The sequence below is a fragment of the Mytilus edulis genome, chromosome 1, assembly GCF_963676685.1.
Source record: "Mytilus edulis chromosome 1, xbMytEdul2.2, whole genome shotgun sequence".
Classification (NCBI taxonomy): Eukaryota; Metazoa; Mollusca; class Bivalvia; order Mytilida; family Mytilidae; genus Mytilus; species Mytilus edulis.
Window position 1 is genome coordinate 60,861,573 of NC_092344.1, and position 23,566 is coordinate 60,885,138.

At 32.8% G+C, this 23,566-nt stretch overlaps 1 protein-coding gene across 1 annotated transcript in view; it reads left to right on the forward strand.

Moving 5' to 3' along the window:
* The first annotated feature begins 9,009 nt into the window (after positions 1-9,009).
* Positions 9,010-23,566, forward strand: part of LOC139514847 (uncharacterized) — a 276,626-nt gene continuing 262,069 nt past the window's right edge. Inside the window, exons 1-2 of the mRNA XM_071304452.1 lie at positions 9,010-9,111; positions 20,618-20,919. Of these exons, the coding sequence (XP_071160553.1) occupies positions 20,618-20,919 (302 nt within the window). The 5' untranslated portion in view covers positions 9,010-9,111. The remainder of the gene's footprint in view (positions 9,112-20,617; positions 20,920-23,566) is intronic.

A 23,566-nucleotide genomic window follows, 5' to 3' on the forward strand; every position in this document is an offset into this window, starting at 1 on the left:
AAAATTGTACCGATATACTGTCTCAATGAAGTATATACATACCCAAAAAGTGGGAATTTAAATAAAAAAAATAAGATTGTAAGTATAAGCGGTTTTTAAGTTGTTTCGTAGTAATTTATATTTTCCTATAGTGTACACATATTGCATTTGTTTTATCCTGCTTTAAAAAATAACAACGCAAACCTTTTTAGGGTAAGGTTACTTATCAAATATGAGATAGCTCTCTTAAGAGCAGATACTGGCTATTAACAGTTTCAATAAGAGTGATTGATTGGCGTTTTGTTAATGTCCAGTGGCAAATACTTCTTGCATTTTAAAGACGAGGACAGCCAAATTTACAACAAATAGAATTGAAACAATTGGAAACTTGGTATCAACATTAATTTAGGAATAAAACCGAATACGGTTTGGATTAATATAGTAACGCTTTTAAACGGGATGCCCTTTCTCATGCAACTTACTCGCCTGCAAACTCATAACTGATGATGTATTATTCCCTATTTATAGAATATATGTCGATAATATTTGCCAATAGAAGGTTATTTTTTTCAGGAATTTGTTTAATGAAATATTTTATCAGTTTCATATGGAAGCTTATTGGCTTCCTGGTCGTTCCCGTTTTCAGATATAAGAAGATGTTACATGAGTGCTAATGAGACAACTCTGCCTTCAAGTCACAATTTGTAAAAGTAAACCATTATAGATCAAAAGTACGGTCTGCAACACGGAGCCACGGCTCACACCCAAAACGTACTAGTGTAAAACCATCCAAACTGGAAAACCGACGGTCTAATCTGTGCAAAAAAGATACGAGAAACACTTATAAATATAATCATTGAATAAACGACAACCACTGAGCATCAGGTTCCTGACTCAGGACTAGTGCAAACAAATGCAACAGCTTAAAACGTTTAAATAAGTACCAACAGTCACAACTACCCGAAACAATAGTGTAACATCTCAACATAGAAAGACACCCTATGAAATATCAATTGAAATGGCTGATCAAAAGACATATTAACACAAACAAGTGAACATACATTGATCGAATAAATTTGACCTATTACACAATGTATAAATACAAAATCTTGTCCTTTTTATTAGCTCACCTTGTCCCATTTGCCCTGTGATTTACTGCCATCATCATGCGTTCATTGTTTCTATTTACATCCGATCCTTATTCACTAGTTCGGGCTGAGTCAGATAAAAATCAAGCACGTAAGAAAAGAGTAAATACGCACAACTGTAACTTTGTAAATACATGTACATGCAAGAAAAATACACGGGTAATTTTGGTATCCAGTGAAATTGTAAGGTTTTTTGTGTCACTGTAGACTGTTGCTGAAAGTCTCTTTTGAATTATAAAAATCAAATATATCACATTTGAAATTGAAACAGAATGGCATATTTTGTCTGTTTCTCAGATCAGAAATACGTACCTGGCGTTCAACGGTATAGTATATATAAGCATTATTTACAACAAAGGTTCCAGAGTAACTCATGTTACGATGAACAAATATACAAGTATTCATACGCAGACGGGCATATCAACAGAATGCGACTATTAAGAGTAACCACAGATCTGCTGTCAAGGAAAGTTTAAATGCAATTAAAACATATAATCTACATGTATCTCATAAACTATCCAAGTTCTTCCGACATTCATTGGAAAGTCTGATCAGTTGTGAACACGTTTTAAAAGTGTGGCTGAGTGATGAAACTTTTAAGTGGTTCCCTTATCAATTTTGACACAAAAGTTTATATCCAGTGTCTCAGTGAGCTCATATTACAGCACTCTTCGACTGCATTGTAAGCAGTGCTTTCAAAATGTACATAAAATATTTGCCAGTGGATGTCAAAAAGAAATTTTAGTTTATTTCAATATATAGATATATATATCATAACTTGACATTTATTGTTGAAATCCGGATCTGGTGTACTAAAAACATATTGACACCGTATGTTTGTGGCATAACATCGGGGCCACAAGTTAAACATTTTTTTTCTGTTAAGTATTAACTTTATATTAAGATCCATTTTGTTACATCTTGTGATCAATTTTATTTGGCATTCGCCAATGGCAGTCAGCAGGGTTAAAGAGCATCAGTTGTTCGACCTGTTAGTCAAATGCGTTTTGTTTAAATATACTTTTTCACTTTTTTGGTCTTTTGGAAAATGTTGTTTGTGCTGTTTTTAGACCCTTCTACAACGAAATTTGTTTTACATGCACACGTATAAAAATTGCGATTTATATCCAACGCAATCATAGGTTTGAACGTAGTTTTCAATTTAGACTCGTTTATATCATACCTTGCACATATTTAAAGTAGATATAGTGTTTTGAATACTTTTAATCATATATATATGAGGGGCTTCAAAATTAACTTATAGTATATTCTTTTTTATGTCACCTTTTTCAAGATGATTACATGTATAAAATAACTTGCCTTCTTGTACCCACAGTTTAAACACTAACGTATACTCTATCTGTTTTATAAGAATGCTAGAGTTATCTTTCTTATATTGTTAGATAACCAAAAGTTAATGTTTAGTGGAACAGATAACTGATCCTTTAATTATAAAATTTTTGAAAGAAACCAGAAAGTTTTTTAGAAGTGAAATGTTTGAAAAGTTTATAGTTCTGTTTAAAGCAGATGAATAAGAATTCAAATATTCAGGGTCGATTGAAAGTTTCTTGTGACCCCCTAATGATATTTTTTAGATATTTCATATAGATTGAACAATAATCGTGCTTTACAGAACATATTACATAGCTTTAATTTGTAACTTATGTAGAATGTTGAGGGTTAATAAATTCAAACAGGTACCTCAAGTCTATGGGCAATGCTATCATAATGAAATAAAACTAGAACTACTATCTTTACTACTAAACGAAGAGACCAATCTTATTGAGCCGCAACTACTCAGAAACTATACAAAGTCAGTAATATTTGTGATATGACGTATAAATGTAATGTCTTATGTGTATGTTCCAGACCATATGAGTATTTGGACCGTACGCGTACGGTCCGGACCGTATACGTATACTCGTACGGTCCGACCATACGCGTACGGTCGGACCGTATGAGTATACGCGTACGGTAATGTTGATGTTTTGGGATCAAATTGGTTAAATTTAAACAAATATTTATCAAAATCATTATTTTTAGTTATACGAATTGATTTTATTACATGTATATGGATGAAATGATTAAGCGAACAATTGAAATTAAATATGTGTTTATTTTTATATCCGTGATTCCTATTTTGGTACTCAAGGTGACACTGACTTCCACAAAGAACGTCATATTTTTTTTACAGTAACATAATTTGTTCATGCACGTTGCTTTGCATTTTTTTTGTAAAGTTCCTTAATATTCTAAAACGATTGTCTTCCCACTCTAAGTTTACTTCCGATAACTTCAATTTTAATTAGCATACTTGGCTTTAATATATGAATTACTGACATGCTAAATACAGGAGATTAACAGATTAAATAAACGTGATTTTTTATAACATTATTTTGTTTTATTTCAATTACTATTGAACTTTTTACATTAATTTGAGATGTAAGCTATGTTGATCTGTTATATACATTTGTATCTGATAAACGTGACCAACTTCTTAATATTAGTCAGACCGTACGCGTACGGTCCAAATACTCATACGGTCTGGAACATGTACAACTTAAATTTGTCTTTGGAAAATCTTTTTTCCACAAAAATGCCGCCAATTTTTTTTTTTAGAAAAAGAAACATTCAGCTGGAGACCGTTATCTATCCGTATTTTATACGCTATTACGTTAAATTACAGGTAGTTCCCGTTGGAAGAACAGCAGTCAGCATGTCAAACAAAGCAAAAGGCACCAGTCAGCATGTCAAACTTGCTTTGGTATACAAAAGGCAAACCTAAAGCAGAGAATATCTTACTAACTATAACACTTTTTTTCCTTTAACAGTCAGAACATATATTAAATGAACTATTACATGAATAAAAAGGTTAAAGTTGGTATACTTTTTATATTCTTACTCAATCTGAATAAAAATAAATATCCTCTTGTCCATACTAATAGACATTTGCGGAAACTACCATACACCTACGATAAGGATTTCACTTGCACTAAAAGGTAGCATTTAAATCTTGGGCTTTCTCAAAGTGTAAAAATAATCTGTCGATCAAAAACAAAGTAATGATAGTGATGTTTTCTGTAGTTGAACAACGATTTTTTTCTAATATATTTGCAGCAATGTGTTAGCATTAATTATAATTGTTTTCGGTGTTATCAATGTTGAAAATGCTGTAATTGTATTCGTACAACTCATTTGATAGAATGAACTAACATTATTTAAAAAATAAATGTAACATGAGGCACACACAATATTGCGATTGTCGTTGCAGTAGCTATTGTAGATTGGGACACTTGCTGAAAAAAAGTCAGCAATACTTTTGTAAGGAAAGGTGCAATCAACCACGGAGCATGTTGGCATGTTTATGCTCAGACATACTTTCTCTCTTTTATTTTGTTTTGAAGAGAATAAGGAAATACAGCGGACGGGTGTTTTTGAGCTATTTATTCTTCATGAAATAACATGCCGTTCGGTATAATTTTGATTTTTTTTCTGAATAGGACACACACTTTTGTCTACGTTTTTGGTATCAATAGAAAAGAATCACAAATATTCGAGAAAAAAAACCAACCAAAAAAACAATTATCAACCAACATGTCTATGTCGGAAATATATTTAAGACTGTTCGCCAGGCTCAGTTGAAATGTAAGAATAAGTGTACTCAAATAGTTAAAATTAAAAAATCTATGTCTTCAACAGAAACATACAAAAATGACAAACGATCGAGTTCCAAGATGTTTTTCTTTTACACAAATATAATAACAGAGATCTTAGGAATCATTAAGTATGGACGTTTTTTTTTCGCGGTGTCGATAATTAACCCCCATGAACATGGATGGGACTGTTATCATCAAAACATGAGCTTTAACCCCTGTTCCGAGACTGGTACTATTTTCATGGAATTGTAATATTGAGTGCACTGACGACGCAGGGGTCGATCCAGCCATTTACAAAGGGAATTCCAACCCAAGATAAAAACGGGAGGGCGATCATATTTCACTATTCAAAAAGCATTGATCAACAAGAAAGTGGTGTTCTAACCACTGAAACAGCCCGTGAACTTTCACTGCGACGTTGTTCATTTCAACACAAAGTTTATACGCAAATCTATTCAATTGACTGTTAAGGATAAAAATGCAAAAGTGTAGAAGGCGGCAAGAAAATGTTTAAAAAATCACAATCTATTTAAGTCGGCAAGGCTACAGTTGCAGATACAAAGTTGTAATCGTGCATAACAATAACGACACCAACATTACTTTTTCAAATGAAACAGTTTTTTTAGAGTATCCCCTGAACAATATTTTTGCTGGATTTCGTATACTTACCATTGCATTTAAAGTAACATGTTTCGCGGGGAAAGTCTATTGCTCCTGCTGATAATATATATGAAGCCCAGGTGGTCGTGTGGTCTAGCCGGACGGCTGCAGTGCAGGCGATTTGGTGTCACGATATCTTAGTAGCATGGGTTCGAATCCCGGCAAGGGAAGAACAAAAAATTTGCGAAAGCAAATTTACAGATCTAACATTGCTGGGTAGTTGTTTAGACGAGTGGTATATATATATATATATATATAAACAAGTCTAAATTGAGAACAACGTTCAAACCTATGATTGCGTTGGATAAAAACCGCAATTTGTATACGTGTGCATGTAACAAATTTCGTTGTAGAAGGGTCTAAATACAGCACAAACAACATTTTCCAAAAGACCAAAAGAGTGAAAAAATATATTTTAACAAAACGCATTTGACTAGCAGGTCGAACAACTGATGTTCTTAAACCCTGCTGACTGCCATTGGCGATTGCCAAAAAAATTGATCACAAGGTGTAACAAAATAAAAACAATAAACTTGCGGCAAAGATGGTAAACCACAAAATGAGGTGCTAAATTTTGTACACCATATCCGGATTTCGACAATTAATGTCTCGTCAGTGATGTTAGGGATCGAAAAGTATTTGGAAGGCCATTTAATTTACCTCAATTTAGGGTAGACTCTTGAATTATAAAGAGTCAAAATAGGATGAACGGATTATATAAACCAGAGGGAATATATAATAAAAGCCCAATCGAAATATATATATAGCCGCCGCCGCCGCCGCAAGTGGTGACAGGTTGATAGAGTATATGTGTTGTGAATTGGGGAAAGTTTCATGTGTGTAGATCCGTTAAGATTTTTGGACAGTTTCCTTTGAATTAATTTCAACTATTCGAATTTAAACAGTGGGCAACGTTTATATACATATTTTTCGACAATAGAGGTTCTAACAACGACAAAGGTATTGAGCCACATTGAAAAGGCAGAAACGACGGTAATAAGCGTGATTTTAATCACCTATTTGTCAACTTACAGCCTTTTTAACCCTTTTGTGTGTATTTCTATACACGATATTATTATCGTAGAGCAATCTATCTTGTTTTCAAGCTGTGCTGATTCTTCGGCACAAAATACATTATTTCAGTTACTTTCGCTTGACAGGACGCCAGCACGTCGTATTTCTACATGTTCTAAGTAGGTTACCTGTCAAAAATTTGTACACTCCGGAGTGAAGTAGTGAATGTGAAAATCGTTAATTGCTTTTGTATAACTGACTTTTCCCGGATGTTATGAATTTATAAATGCTTTCGATTTTTTCTTTGGAGTGGATCTGAACATTCTTTTTTTGAGTATTGTCCTTGATGTTTTCAGTGTTGACCGATTTCAGCACAATGTGATGTTGTAACAACATGACATTAACATTCTCTCTGCACCAAATGCGCATTTTGACATATTATATGTGCCTTCATTGATGCTAGATTGTTCTTAGGGCAGTTATCCTCAAACATCGCAGCTTTTTATTGATGATTTAGCCTAAGTGTTGATGCCGTTACAAACCCAAATCCAACATTTAGGCAAAATTTTATTTGTAAGTAAGAAAAAGCTATCCAAGTTAATATATTATATCATTCGTGTTTAATAATTCAATTGTTATGAATACATACTATTGATTCCATTTTTTTTTCGTGAGAGGAGTTTAATTTTGATATTTTTCTTTTTAACTTTTTTACCCCACAAGTGTTATCTTTGTATTGCTAAACATCAAAATGACTACCACCACCATCACAAACTTGTTGGTAGATATAGTGTTCCTTGTAAATATTATTTGTTTTATTCTCAAACATATTGGTTTTTTTTAATCGCGAATTTGTGTATTAAAAAGTAAAACTTTTGTTTCTTTGAAACAACAATATATTGTTTTTATATGTACAAGTTTAGCAACTCCAAAAAATTTCAGCTATGTATTTTTATCGCTTTTTGGTACCCTAACTTTGCAATACCCTCTACGTCGACACCGACTCGATAATCTTTGTGGATAAAGGTCATGTAATTAAAAACACAATCTTCCAATAGGAAATTTTCTAGGTGAATTAACAAACGAAATTGCAGCCGAAGACGGACACATCACCCATTCCGTATCCAGTGGACCAAATTCATACACCTATAAAACGTTATCTGGAAAAGAGGTTTGTTAAGTTCGCGGACTCTCTTAAGAAAGTGTAAAAAATTCGCGCCTCATAAACTTCTCTACCATGAAAGACATAGTATTGAATAAAACGACAAATGCCATCACTCTCGTAAAGCCTAGAAAGATTTCGAGACTTGGAAGGAAACGTAAACTGTACAATAGGGTTGAAGAAAAAGAATACAAAATGGTGAATACAAAGAGACGCCTGTTGTTAGATGACCTTCGAACGTTACCATTCGGATATTGTGACTAATAAATATAACTCTCATTTATAACTGTTATCTTTTTTTATTGTCAATATAAGTAATCAATATTTTAACCATTTTATATTTGTCCTTTTCTTTTTCTTCAGAGCAGAAACACCTGGAGGTCCGTTAAGTACTCCTGTGTTGTTCCACCAACTTTTTCCCCCTCTTCTGCTGCACTTGCTTCAGTTTAAACACGTTCCTCTATTTTAGGGTTATTATCTGCATTATTTGTTGAATCCTTTGACATCTCCTCGAATTGTCTCTTGGAAATCAGTATGAGTCCCTTCGCCATGGCACTAAATATACCCTAATGCTGGTTTCACGATGTTTGGTAGAATTTTATTATATCGTATCAGTAGTCTTTTTTTTACTCCGATGGTTTTCTGTCTTTGAGCCTAATCTAAATATAACGGATCTGTATGGTGCTAGAGCTTTCACGGATTTGGTTTTGTTTGGAAATATGCCTTTGTAAATGTTCAGTGAAATTTCGGATAAGAGGTCAATTTGATCTGTGATGATACGAGACAAAACAGCTTTTCTTTGTTTCGGAGTAATCTCGTAAATAAACTTAAAAAAAGTTTTATTTAGTTGCATGCGTCTACTCATATTGTAATATTAATAGTTATCAAAGGTACCAGGATTATAATTAAGTACGCCAGACGCGCGTTTCGTCTACATAAGACTCATCAGTGACGCTCATATCAAAATATTTATAAAGCCAAACAAGTACAAAGTTGAAGAGCATTGATGATCCAAAATTCCAAAAAGTTGTGCAAAATACGGATAAGGTAATCTATGCCTGGGATAAGAAAATCCTTAGTTTTTCGTAAAATTCAAAGTTTTGTAAACAGGAAATTTTAAAAATGACCACATTATTAATATTCATGTCAACACCGAAATGTGACTACAGGGCTGGTGATACCCTCGGGGACGAAACGTCTAAACACTACCATTCACATTACGAAGGATGACTAAAATATGACATAAATACACAGGTAATTTTATTGATTGTGACAATATCAAATACATATTTTTCTTTACATAGTAGTGGCCCACAACTTCAACTTGCTTTTTGAAATCGATGACTTTACAATCATTTAAATTTTAAAATATCAGTCAAGTATAAACTTCACAATTAGTATATCGCAGGTTACCTTGGTTGGAAATAATGAGTTGTAATGCGGACATAACTTAATTTGTTTTTAAATATTCATAAAATTGTAAGCAGGGAAGGTAAGTTTAATTTTGTAACGCATTAAGTTGGTAAAACTCGTAACGAAAATTACAAAAAAGGTGAAATGTAGGTTGTAGGGTGCAGTTGGCGGTACTTGACTTAGTACTTTCATTATGACAGTATAAACAACAACCCTGCAAATACATATTAAAAAGACATATTAAGTTATAAATAAACATAGATATGTTCACATTATTAGTGAGACAATTCAATACGATACACTGAATCAGGTTTACAAAAATTCATATAGCTTATCAAAATGTTCTTTGCTAAAGTACGATTGGTACTTAGTTATGAAACTAGCGTACATCTGAAAATTACATAAAATACAACCAGTCGAACAATACATCCAAATCTGTCATCGCACAAGACAAATAGTTTTCAAAAGTACCAGGATTATAATTTAGTACGCCAGACTCATCAGTGACGCTCATATCAAAATATTTATATAGCCAAACAAGTACGAAGTTAAAGAGCGTTGAGGATCCAAAATTCCAAAAAGTTGTGCCAAATACGGCTAAGGTAATCTATGCCTGGGGTAAGAAAATCCTTAGTTTTTCGTAAAATTCAAAGTTTTGTCAACCGGAAATTTATAAAAATGACCACATTATTGATATTCATTTCAACACCGAAGTGTTGACTACTGGGCTGGTGATACCCTCGGGGACGAAACGTCCACCAGCAGTGGCATCGACCCAGTGGTGTAAATAGTTATCAAAAGTACCAGTACTATAATTTAGTACGCCAGACGCGCGTTTCGTCTACATAAGACTCATCAGTATACAAATACACGAGCACGTAAATACCTGTCTATGGGAGTAAGGGATACGTGGTTGTGTGTACGTGTAATTTGAGATGTGACAAACCACAGAATATAGAAATGAACGATACTTTATATCTATCGTAAGGCTAAATTTTACTCGTTCATCGAAAAAAAATGTAAGATTACTTCTATCGTTTTATCTGAAATACTAACATACCTTGTTTAACCTTCTGTATCAAGTCTTGTCAGGAAGGAAGTCTGTGCTTTCATTTTTGATCATATTCCCTCGAAAACAAAGTGGTCACACTGGAAAAAAACCCGACCAAAACACCCGAAAAACCATGATTCGAACCGGACACTTAACCTACCGTTTCATAATAAATATATAGTTATATTTAACTATACATTGGAGTTAGGCATTTTCCAGAGGTGTAATGGTCAAATGAGTTGTGAGTAGTTTAAGTTTTTCTATTGGTTAAGTCTTTATATAGATCGGATATTCCTTGACACTTTTGTTTTCTGCTTGGGAATAACTTTCCTGACTAAATCTATATTGTTGTCAATAGGTTCGTAATCCAACGTATAGTTTATTACAAAAATACAAGTTATATATTAACTCTTATAGTCGCATAGTAAATCTGTAATATTTTTATGTAAGGATGAATTGTATAATACAAATCATAGAAATATTGGAACACAATGCTACCTAATGTCGTTTGCATCAATTAAGAGTGCCAGCATGTTCTCTTTTTATTCAAAATATTACATCATAATCAAATATCAGTAGTTTTAATACCTCAGACTGACTGGTATAACAAAATTACTTGTTTGCATCAACCAAAACTGACCATATTTGCACTTAATTATGTACATGATGTAAATCTTAATACCCGCAAATTAAATCACTTATATATTTATATCAGGATGGATTGTTGAATATAAATGAAAGCAATATTGGAAAACAATGACTACAAAAATGCTCGCATCAGTTTATAGTGCCAGCATGTCCTCTTTTTATTCAAAACTTTAAATTGTAAACTAATTTCAGTAGTTTTGATATCTCAGACTGACTCATATAACAAAATTATTTGTCCGCATCAACCAAAACTGACCCTATTTGACAATATCAACCAAAACTAAGCATATGTGACAGCATCAATCAAAACTGACCATATTTGCACTGTATTAAGTAAATCTTAATATATATATATATATATATATATATATAGCCGCATAGTAAATAGTTACATATTACGATGGATTGCATAATTCAAATGACAGCAATATTGGAACACCAAATAACATATTGACTACAAAAAAATTTCCACACCAATTTAGAGTATCTTAGTACCAGCATGTTCTCTTTTTATTCAAAATATTGAATCGTAAACAAATTTCAGTAGTTTCAATATATCAAACTGAGTCGTATCAACAATTTTTTTGACCGCATCAACCAAAACTGAACATATTTACACTTTATCATGTGAATATAAACATGTATGATATATGACCTCATTGTAAACCAATACTATTTCCATGTCAGGACGGATAGTATGATAAAGATGACACCAACTTTGGACACAATGTAAACCATATCTAAAATTTTGTGCATATCAATTTAGCGTGCCATTATTTCCTCTCTGTATCCATAATAATGAACCGTCACTAAAGTTACTATTTAAGTCAGTAGTTCGTGATGTTTTTTTTAAACAAAACTATTCAACGGCATCATCCAACACTAACCGGACTGATTCATATACTTTATTTTAGAATGAAAAGTACATGTATGAGAAGTTCTCTTCTTGGAATAGTATAATGTTAATATAATTTGAAGAAGGCAAAGAAAACTGATTGATTTTGTTTGTAGCCTAACGTCCAGGGGCAAATGTTTCATTCATTTTCAGATCGAGTATATTTGTCTAATGTTCCAGACTCAAAGATATGATTTATCATCGTTAATAAAGCATCGGTCACATCTTAACGGATAGCTCGAACGGATAACTATTTTTCAATCCGTTCATGTCCGTTAGACGTCCGTTCATGTCCGTTAGACGTCCGTTCTTATCCGTTAGACGTCCGTCCATACTCGTTGCATATCCGTTAAGCGTACGTTTTATCCGTAGACGTCCGTTCTGTCCGGTGTAAAATTTTGAGCATGTTCAAAATTTTGAACGGACGTCCAACGGATGAAATGTCCGTTGAACGTACGGTAGACTTCCGTTTTGTACGGTACTCATCCGTTTCGTTTGTGTTTTGTATCCGTTACGTGTCCGTTATACATCCGTTGGAGGTCTGGCAGATAAATTCACCAACAGACTTCTAACGGACGTCTAACGGATAAAACGGATGTTGAACGAATGTGAAACGGACTTATACCGTACGTATAACGGATAAAACGGACGATGAACGGATCTAAAACGGATAAATGGCAATTTAAAATTTCGCGTCAGAAATGCCAATTAGATTTCTTAAGGTTCATGAATGCTTATTATTCATAATCGATCTTAGAGTAAGGGCACGTGTTCACAATCAAGCAGCTCTTATTCAGGCCAGACATTACCCTTAAATGCAATTTGAAGAACAAACCAAAACCAGTTACACAGAAACATTTTGAATATTTATGCGATTTACATGTATTATTATTGTAGCTTTTAACTTTTACGTATATCTTGTTCATCCATTTTATCCGGTACGCTTCCGTTAGGTGTCCGTTTTATGCGATGTACGTTCGACATCCGTTCTGTCCGGTACGTTTCCGTTTATCGTACGTTACATATCCGTTGCATGTCCGTTATGCATTCGTTAAGAGTCCGTTTTATTTGGTCATACATCAACGGACTCCCAACGGATAACAATTTTGTCAACGGACGACTTTTATTTTCATCCATTAGGCGTCCGTTCGTCTTATCCGGTAAGGTGTGACCGAGGCTTAACTTATGGATAAGTCTGGCTAAATTGACGAGATGGCCGTGCAAATGTACATAGTTTTTTTTTAAGTTATACCACACTTTTTCATTAATATCCCATAATTCATCCACTGTACAATTTTCGTTTGAACATTTGTCAAAACAGAATCTTAAATCATGAATGTAAATCCAAGGCAAACAAGGTAAATTACGATTAAAATTCCATGAATTAAATGCATAGTTATTTTTAGGAAGAACGGGGAACGAAGCAACATAAACCACGATGTCTATATGCAATCTTATAAAAATATTTCTCCGATGAGTTGGATAACCTTTCTATCCACTTCGATATTTGTACATGTAACTTTTGATCAGTAAAAAATATAGAAAATCGGCTAGTATATAGTAAAGTAATTGGAACTGAATTTTTTCTTCTAAATTCTAAAGTGCCTTTACTGCAGTGACGTCATTTAGAACTGTTTCAAAGTCCTGACTGATTAAGTCAGTTCTGCTGACAGTTCTACGGTTAGAACTGATTTCAACAGACAGTCGGTATTCCAATGGGTACTTATTGTGCACCCCTGCTGGCTGATTTGTTTTTGTACTCGTATGAAGCAGAATTCATTCAGAACCTTCTAAAAGACAAAAAGAAAAAGCACCTTGCGAAATTCTTTAATTTTACTTTCCGATATATTGATGATGTTCTATCATTGAATAACCCATATTTCATCCAATACTTACATCTCATATATCCAAGTGAACTTGAAATTAAGGATACCACTGATACTAGAAGGACTGCTTCATACCTTGATCTTTTCCTCAATATTGACGTAGATGGACGACTTCACACGAAAATCTATGATAAACGGGACGATTTCAACTTCCCAATTATCAATTTTCCATTTCTCAGCAGTAACATACCCTCTGCCCCTTCGTATGGTGTTTACATATCACAATTGATACGTTATTCTCGTGCTTGTTCACACTATACGGACTTCATATACAGGAGTGTGCTCCTTACGCAGAAACTGCTCCAACAAATAAAGTTATGAGGAGGACAGATTAAAATTGACACTCCGTAAATTTTATGGACACCATCACGATTTGGTGGATCCATACGATGTTTCGTTGACCAAACTAGCTAAGGACATTTTTACCACATGGTAGATTGTGTTTTGTCATAATGTCGTCTAATCTTTTAATTACCAAACGTGACTTATTCCCGATTGTGACTGTTTTGCCGAGTGTGAACTCGCATTACTATAAGACGTGGTACGGTACTTATCCATCCCAAATTCATGTATTTAGTTTAAATGTTTAATGTTATATTTGTAATTCTCATCGGATTTTGTCAAATGTGTTGACGTCTTTTCTATTATATTTATGTGTTATGGTAAAGAAAATTAATCACCGCCTTCATTTATCAGATTTGATTTCGTTCAACGTAATCAGTACGATATTTTACGTTTGAAGTTAGATTCATAACAAACCGGACATAGTTTTATAATATAGTTAATTGCTACCTTAGTTTGATAATAAGTATTAAAATGTGCTTTGTTATTAAATGCAATATCAGTATTTAGTTCAAATATATAATCTTAAATTAATCCTAATTCTATCTTATTCATTCTTATGTTAAGTCATTTTTCATTTTTTGATGATCTGTTTTACAAATTCAAATGACGTCATTTTTTCGTCATTTTTCAGTTTCAAATAGGACGTCACTTGGCGTAGAGGTTTAAACGTATTCGGATGTGTCTACTTTTGTGTTTCAAATGTCTGGTTATGTAAATGTATTTCAGTTGTTTCCTGTAATTAGTTAATACTTCAGCTTTATCATGTACATCTTTTAATATTCATCTTATTAAATTTACTGTTTGCAAAAGTATAAATTACTCTAAATTATAGGGATTTTCTGGTAACTAACAGAAAACTCTTGCCGTTTTTGGCACAACCTTTTTGATCTTTTGGTCCTCGATGCTGTTCAACTTTGTACTCGTTTCGGCTTTCAAACTTTTGTATCTGTGCGTCACACGTAGGTCTTGTGTGGACAAAATACACTTCTGGCGTATTAAAATTTTGAACTTGTTGCCTTTTGTTGGCTGTTGTTCGTGTGATTCTTTGTCAATTGTGTTCTCCAATTTATTTATATTGTAGTCCTGTGTTGTCATTTTGATGTTATATTTCACATGGCCATAAAAGTGCGAGGTTTGGCATGCCACAAAACCAGGTTCAACCCACCATTGTTTCCTTTAAAAATGCCAGGTACCAAGTCAGGAATATGGCCATTGTTATATTATAGTTCGTTTCTGTGTGTATTACATTATAACGTTGTGTCGTTTGTTTTCTCTTATTTTTGAGTGTAAATTCACATTGCGATAAGACGTGTCACGGTACTTGTCTATCCCAAATTCATGTATTTGGTTTTGATGTTATATATATATGTTATATTTGTTATTCTCGTGGGATTTTGTCTATGTGTGTTACATTTTAGTGTTATGTCGTTGTTCTCCTCTTATATTTAATGCGTTTCCCTCGGTTTTAGTTTGTTACCCCGATTTTGTTTTTTGTCCATGGATTTATGAGTTTTGAACAGCGGTATACTACTGTTGCCTTTATTTGGAAAGTTCTACCTAGAACAGTTTTAGACAGTTCTACCCTAGAACTGATTTAGTCAGTTCTACCCTAGAACTGATCCTGACAGTTCTACCATAGAACTGATCCTGACAGTTCTACCTAGAACTGATTTAGTCAGTTCTACCTAGAACTGATTCTGACAGTTCTACTTAGAACAGTTCTAGGGTAGAACTGTTCTAGGTAGAGCTGTTCTAGAACAGATTATTCTGACAGTTCTAATGAGAGGTTAGAAGTGATCTCCACTGTACTTGTTTTAACTAATAATATTGCAAAAAGGGGGTAAAGATGTCACATGTTTTCAAAAAATTCGGCCAATAATAGAATTTCAATCTCTTGGAGGATACCTGTTCTGAAAATGTTTACATATATCTTTCACGAATTCAAATAAAAATATCATTTGTCGTTCGTCTCATTTTTTTTTATAAAATTGCGTCAAAAAAAGTATGAAAAAAAAAGTGTTCGTAAACATTCGACCGTACGGTGACATATAGCCGTTAATTTCTGTGTCATTTGGTCTCCTGTGGAGAGTTGTCTCATTTCAATTATACCACATCTTCTAATGTTTATACTACAAAAATTTCTGGACATACGGGAAATACGGACAGTCAAACAAAAATATCCTATTTAACAAGTAAAATGGATTTTTGTTTTTAAAAACTAACTTTGAAAGCTAAATTAGTCATCAGCTGTCTAATGTGCGTTTTAATGCACAATTACTTTCATCTTTGAAAAACTCTCTTGGGCCAAAATGCAGGATCTACTTTCCTCCCAGAACACCCGACATCATCCCAGGTTTTATTTGGTGTCGTGTAGTTCAGTTTTTAGTTTTCTATGTTGTGTTATGTAGACTAATGTTTGTCTTCTCGTCAGCTTTCGTTTTCGCTATGGCTGTGTCGGTTTGTTTTCAACCTTTGAGTTTGATTGTTCCTTTAGTATCTTTTGTCTCACTTTTAAAGTTTTACACCTCCTTGCAAAAGTACAGACGCGTACTGTACATGGAGGAATTTCTGTATAGGTTAAAAATAAAAAGAGACAATATAGTTTTGCAGATATTTTTGTGGTGAGCGATCGGGCATTGGTCGAGTTAATCTGGACCACATATCGAACATATTGGCGTTGATCGTGAAATGATCGGAAATGAGTCGAGAGCAAAGATCGAAATGATCGAGTACTGATCGGTAAAATATTTATTTTCCGACAAAACTCGATCTCTACAATAGCCTTTCCCAATCAATTCGACCACTACTCGACAAATTCTCGATCTCTTCTCGAGTGCTTGGCTTCTCGATCCTTATTCGAATGTTTTTGACATGTCAAAAACTCTCGTATAGAAAGGCAAATCGATGACGACCAAGGTAGACCACCCCAAACATTCTTGTCGATTGAATCAGACCAGTCTCCCGATCGCTTAACTTGTCTTGATCGGGTTTGATCGAGCTGGTCTGATTGGTAGTGTGAACCTAGCTTAACAAATAAAATATACAGCTTTTTAAAACACAAGTTAACAACAAGAGCCCCTCTAGATCTATAAAGAGTTATGAGAGACAATAACACTATTTTTTTTTAAATTATGATACACATACATTTTTGTACAAGCCAACTATCATGAGTATAAATTACATGTTCGCATTATTAAAATTTCATATCAGATTTTGGCAATATAAAATACCATATTTTTATTTGTAAAAAGAAATATAATTTTTTCATTATCAGACATATGTAAAAAAAAAATCTCATCACAACAATACTAGCATGGTTAAAAATAATATTACAAATATAAGAATATACAGGACAGTTTAACATAACCTGTTTTCATCTTCAACGTCAACAGTACAGTTAAAACTGAATCTATTTTCAATAACGACCAGTTTCAATTCTGATGGGTGCTACACCACGTCAAACTTGGCTGTATCTAACTGGTATATTTAAAATTAAATAATTTTCTACACCATATACATTTTTTAACATTTTATATGTACGTTATTTATTTTTATCATCTGACACATTCAGTCATATCATTCTTCCTTAAATTTTTCAAAACTTACATTTTCAATATTCATAATTTAATACAGTCTTGTTAAAAATAGCACCATTGTAAAATATACCATATCAAATTCTTATTTTTTACTCCATAAATAAACTTTTTTATTTACTCTATCATCATTCATTTTATCAAATCATGTCTAATTTTATAAACACTAGTCCACTGTTTGATTTTGCATGGCATTCAGTCCATGTCACCGTTCAATGACATATTATGTGTGTTTTTCCTACACCAATCTAGATGTGGTAAATGTTTATGTAAATATGTAATCCTACAGAAAAAAAAACCCGATTTCTTTGTCGTCAGTATAAAGCTTACTAAGCCAACTGGTGATTTAACAGCATTATAACTGCCCACTAAAATGCAATTTTTGGCTGTCAAAATATACATTTTGTAGAGATATATTAAAATAAAAGATAACAGATTTGTAGTTATACATAATTCTAGATAAAAGTTAGCAATCTTTGAGTATTCTCCAGTTGTAAAACATTTGTGGTAATATAATGACCAATAATTGTTTACTACCACTTCGTTTAACTATAGTGGTTAATTGTCTGGTTATACCGAATATATACGAATACGAAATCAATACTTTATTTTTCATAAAACTACAATTACATAATTATAGAGAACATACATACTTATAACTATAAGGTACAATTATTACAAGTATGTGATTCATTACATATAGAACAATACATGGCAGAATCCGTATCATATGTCATATCACCCCAAGACACCAATATCAGCCCAAGGGCCTTTTGTCATGTTTTATACGCTTTATCATATATTTCAACAGAACAGTATTATATTATATGAACTGTTTTCTGATCTATAGCACTGGGTTACCTTCAGTTCTACTTTTGTCTTGTTTAAAGGCCTTAAAAGAACTGCTCAATTACTTATCCGAAGCATCTAGGTTACCTTACAATTTGCGTGCTGTTGTTTTAAAAATATTTTGTTTACTATTGTATTTTTTTGTGTGTTTTGTATTTTTTATAGTTCCATTTAGTGTGCCAAAAAATATGAAAACTTGACGTTCGTGACGTCATATACCAAACAATGACGTCATTCAATAAATTGCGTCACGACCGAATGGCCGTTCTATTGGATCTGTTTTGAGGAAAATTTTTCATAAGCAAAAAAAAAAAAAACCAAGTAGGGGTGTGATGAAGGGTATGCGATAAAGGGTAGGGGTGTGATAAAGGTATGCGATAAAGGGTGCGCATCAAAGTTGCGCGATATGGATTTAAGAGCAGGCTATTTATCAAATATGCAAAACTACTGTATTTACTACTAAACATATGTTAAAATGCAATTAACTTGGAAGACTGACTTTTACATTTATAATTTTGATAAATTTACATAGTTTTTCTAATATTACAATATTTGATGAGTTAAACAGTTGATCAAATTTATAGATATAAAGGTCTGACCAACTGTATGAAGGTAAACATTTCTTTATTTCAAACTTAAAAGATCGACAATTCATCATATAATGGTACTTGTCACCAATATCGTTTGAATCACAGAGACAGCAGATTCTGTCTTCTCTTGGTAAATCCTGCCATATTTCAGATTCAATCGACAAGTGGTGACAACCTCATCTATATTGCATGATGCATAAATGAATTTGTAAGATAAAACAGAAAAATATTTTTTAAATTGAAAATTCTTTTTAAAAATACGATAGCATGAAGTTTTAGGCGATTCTGCAGCAAAAGCAAAGCATTCCTGTTAAAACTGGTCTTTGATATTTTGCTCAATACATTTTGCCACCAATTTATCAGCAAACTGTGCATTTCATTTACTGGACATACCACAACTATCAAAAATATTTTTAATATATAATATCCACTTCGTTTCTATTCCGTTATCATTATAATATAAAATATAAGTTTATATAATACAGTACAAATTTTACTTTCTTTTCAATTAAGAAGTCTACAGAAATTAATCAATCGTAGTTTTACAGACACAGTAATGGGGTATCTGTCAAGTTCTGCATACACTATGAAGTTTGGAGTAGACTGTTTAAATGTAAAATCATTTTACAAAATTGTAAATGTACACGTTCAAGTATATCTATATTTTCAAAACCCCATATTTCTGATCCATATAACAGTACTGTTAAAACTATTTTGTCAAATAAAACAAGTTGTCATTCTATTGACACATTGTTTTGTCTACCTTTTTGAAAACACTATACATAGCTTTAGTGGATTGTTCTTTTAAATATTTTTATTTGATAAAAGGTCCACTCCTTAAAAACGAAATACCTGAATATTTGTATTCTTTTACAATTTCAACATCGTTACAATTAACTGTGACCTTGAGATGAATTTATTTTCATTTTCCATTCTTCACAATATTCGTAAAAGGTATTTAACATGTAATGTAGATCAGTGCTATTTTCTGCTTAAAAAACAGTACCATCTGCATAAAAAAGTAAAAATAATTTCAAAAATACTATCAGCTCATTTTCGATTTCTTGTGATACAGATTTTAAGCAAGTTATATTTTTCTGTTAAAAAAAAGTTTGAAGATCATTTAAAAATATAGAAAATAAATCAGGTGAAAGGTTTTCCCCTTGCCACACACCCACCTCACAAGGGAAAATCAGATGTTTTACCCTTAAGAATAATACGAGATTTGGCATAATCATACATATTATTCTGAATAAAATGAAACAATTATCCATGTACTTCATTCTGCAATAATTTGAACAGAAGTAAATTTAGGCTGTGGAGAGTCAAACGCCTTTTCAAAGTCGATAAAAGCACATTGTAACTTATTCTTTCCCCATTTCAATAATTCAAATAAAATATGTATAGTAAAATTTATGTTCAGTCGTAGAATACTCCATTCTGAAACCTTCTTGCTTTTCATTTAGTATACATAATTCATCAAGATGATTACATAATCTTGTGTTCAATATTGAAGTACAAATTTTACCCAGATTAGATTATAGGCCTATAATTTTGTGGATCATTTCTTCTCTTTTTTATATAAATTGTTGCTTACTTCAACTTAATTAACTTCGAAGTCTAACGCGAAAATGTACTCGACTTTTACGCTAAGACGAACTTGAATTTGGACATTAACTTTAAATCGAGGTCTGTGCATACTAATTGAAGAATTACCTGCTTTTGCAGATGGAACAAGGATTGTTTTCTGCTGGGAATCGTTATGGCGTTGTTCCAGATAAAACGAAAGACATATATTGGAAAAGGAAACTAGAAATCATTAAAAACATGAAAACATCGGTTAAAGATAACAAGAAGATTTTGAATATTGCAGTATTAGGTGTTGCTGGTTGTGGAAAAAGTTCGTTCGTTAACACAGCAATAACAAGCCTCAGAGAAGATAAATGGAGATTGTATTCAAAACCTCGAAAAAACAGCTCGGATGAGAGCAACAGCTCGGATGAGAGCAGTATTACACAACATTTTACAAGGTAGGACAAACGTAGATATCCATGATATAAATATGGTATGCGTGGCAATAAGACAACTCTACATTCAAGTCGTAATGTGAAAAAAGTGAACAATTATAGGTCAAATTAGATCTTTCATTACGGAGCCTTTGCTCAAACCGAACAGCAAGCTATAAATAAGAGCCCAAGAATTTGTTTTTTTCATATTTTCGCCGCGGCCGGTAAATTCTTTAACTAGCTCCTGTATTAACTGATCTTAAACTTCCTCCGAAATGTTTGAAACTTTAATTTTTGTTAAATGTCACTGAGTCTGTCTCACTTTATCTTGAAAGTACACTTTCGCTTGCGATAGCAACATATTTAAGAGTTATTTCTTAAATTTAATAACTTTAACTGTATGCTCATTATTGTAGACCGCGAATGTTCATTATGTTAGACCAATCGATTTTATTTTCATCTTAAAACGAGGAACCAACACGTCAAGGTTTTTCTCTTCTCAAATCGCAACAATTTTCAAAACAATAGCTACAGATATAAGCCGGGATTATATTTATTCCGCATAAGAAGACCGGAATAAGTAATTATGAAACGCCGGAACTGTCTTTTAGTGTTAATATTTAATGTGTTCTGTCGCTTTGTCTTTAGGTCCTGTATTTTCTTCTTTATGTTATGTGCAAATGTCTATATTTCATGACACGGCATCTCTATGTTATGTCAAATTAGTTATTTGTTTGGTCAAACAGTAGTATGATATGTCATTGCTAAAGTTTGTTGTGTACAATAGGCTTTAACTACTATATATTCTGTGAATACTTCGAAACTTTATGATCAACCACCTTTACATTCTCTCATATTTTATCTATGTTGTGTCTATTTTCCTTTTACGTAAGTCAGTTAAAAATTGCGTCCTGTCTCAAATGTGATTGTTATGCCGAATGTTCTAAAGGTTTTGTTTTGATATACCTTTGTTCTATGTAAACATCATGATATTATAGTATTTTGGCGTTATGTTGTGTTTATACATATGTATCTCCAGTGAAATACACAACGCATCATGGTATAATTCATATGCGTTTTGCCGAACAATCGATACTCTCTGTGAGCATTCATTACTTCATGTGCAAATGCCTTTTACATTATGTGCAAACAGCTTATACGTTTTGTGCAAACATCGTTTACCTTATGTGCAAACATCGTTTCCCCTATGTGCAAACATAGTTTACCCTATATGCAAACATAGTCTACCTTATGTGGAAACACCTATTGCGTTATGTGCAAATACCTATTAAGTTATGTATAAAAACTACATCATTATGTGCAAACACTATTACGTTATGTGCAAATACCGCTTACATTATGTGCAAACACCGATTACGCTATGTGCAAATGCCTATTACATTATGTCCAAACATCTATTACGTTATGTGCAAACACCTATTACGTTATGTCCAAACACCAATTACGTTATGTGCAAACACCTATTACGTTCTGGTAAACGCTTTTTTTGACACAGATTAAAACAAAACGCATCAGTGATTTACACTTTGAAAATTAAGGAAAAGTTTTGGCTTTCTAAAAAGCTCTGAACTACTTCGCTGTATTCTTTTTCAAGGTAATGCCCATTGAATGCTGAATGTGAACTGAAGGTTATATGTTGTTCTACTTAAAAAGTGTGCGTTATACATCCATTCTTTTTATATTTTGTTCACTTTACTTGTTGAAAATTAAAATATTTACAAATATATAGACACGATTCTCGAGGTGTGTCTCTCTGGAGGTGTGCCTAGATTGACAGAAGTCATAAAATACATTTAATGCATTTTTGACAACATTGTACAGGAACATTTTTTAGCAAACCAATCGTGCATATTGCAGATTAGCAATGCAAATAAAGACGTATTAATGATTGATATTTTAATTTTCAATTTCAGTGTGTAATATATGCATAATAAAACGACCATGAATTAAAGTAACATTTGATCTGAAATGTAATACACATAGTTAATTTTCCGGCATTTGATGGCTTAATATCCTCAGAAGAGAACAGTCTGTAATTCTTTATCTCTTTTAAGCCAATAGTTGTTGCTGAATATCAGCCACATCATGAAGCAACCAAACATAATTTATATGTGACAAGTAGTTATTTTAAGATGGCGTGTATATCGACTGAAACTAAAAGCTCTGCCCTGTTATTCGAAGCAAAATAAAAGGTACATGTAAAAATCAAAGTGCAACCTCATTTCTTTACGGAATATAAGTTGATATAAAAAAAAAAGAAGACGTGGTATGATTGCCAATGAGACAACTCTCCACAAGAGACCAAAATGACACAGAAATTAACAACCGTACGGCCTTCAACAATGAGCAAAGCCCATACCGCATAGTCAATAAGAAAATGTAAAACAATTCAAAATAGAGCACTAACGGACTCATTTATTTATAATGTTTTCTTTCATCAGCACCAAGCGGATCATTTCATAGGTCGCCATATCTTGCATACATAATCATAACATGGTTTTGGAAGGAGCCGAATTAAATTTATGAATTATAGACTTTTATCAAGGTCAACACATTATATATGCGTCTATTCAGATTATATTGACCGAGAACGAAGATATTTTCTCGCCACCTCTTATCTTGTATTTTTTTTTGAATTAGCAGGGAGTTT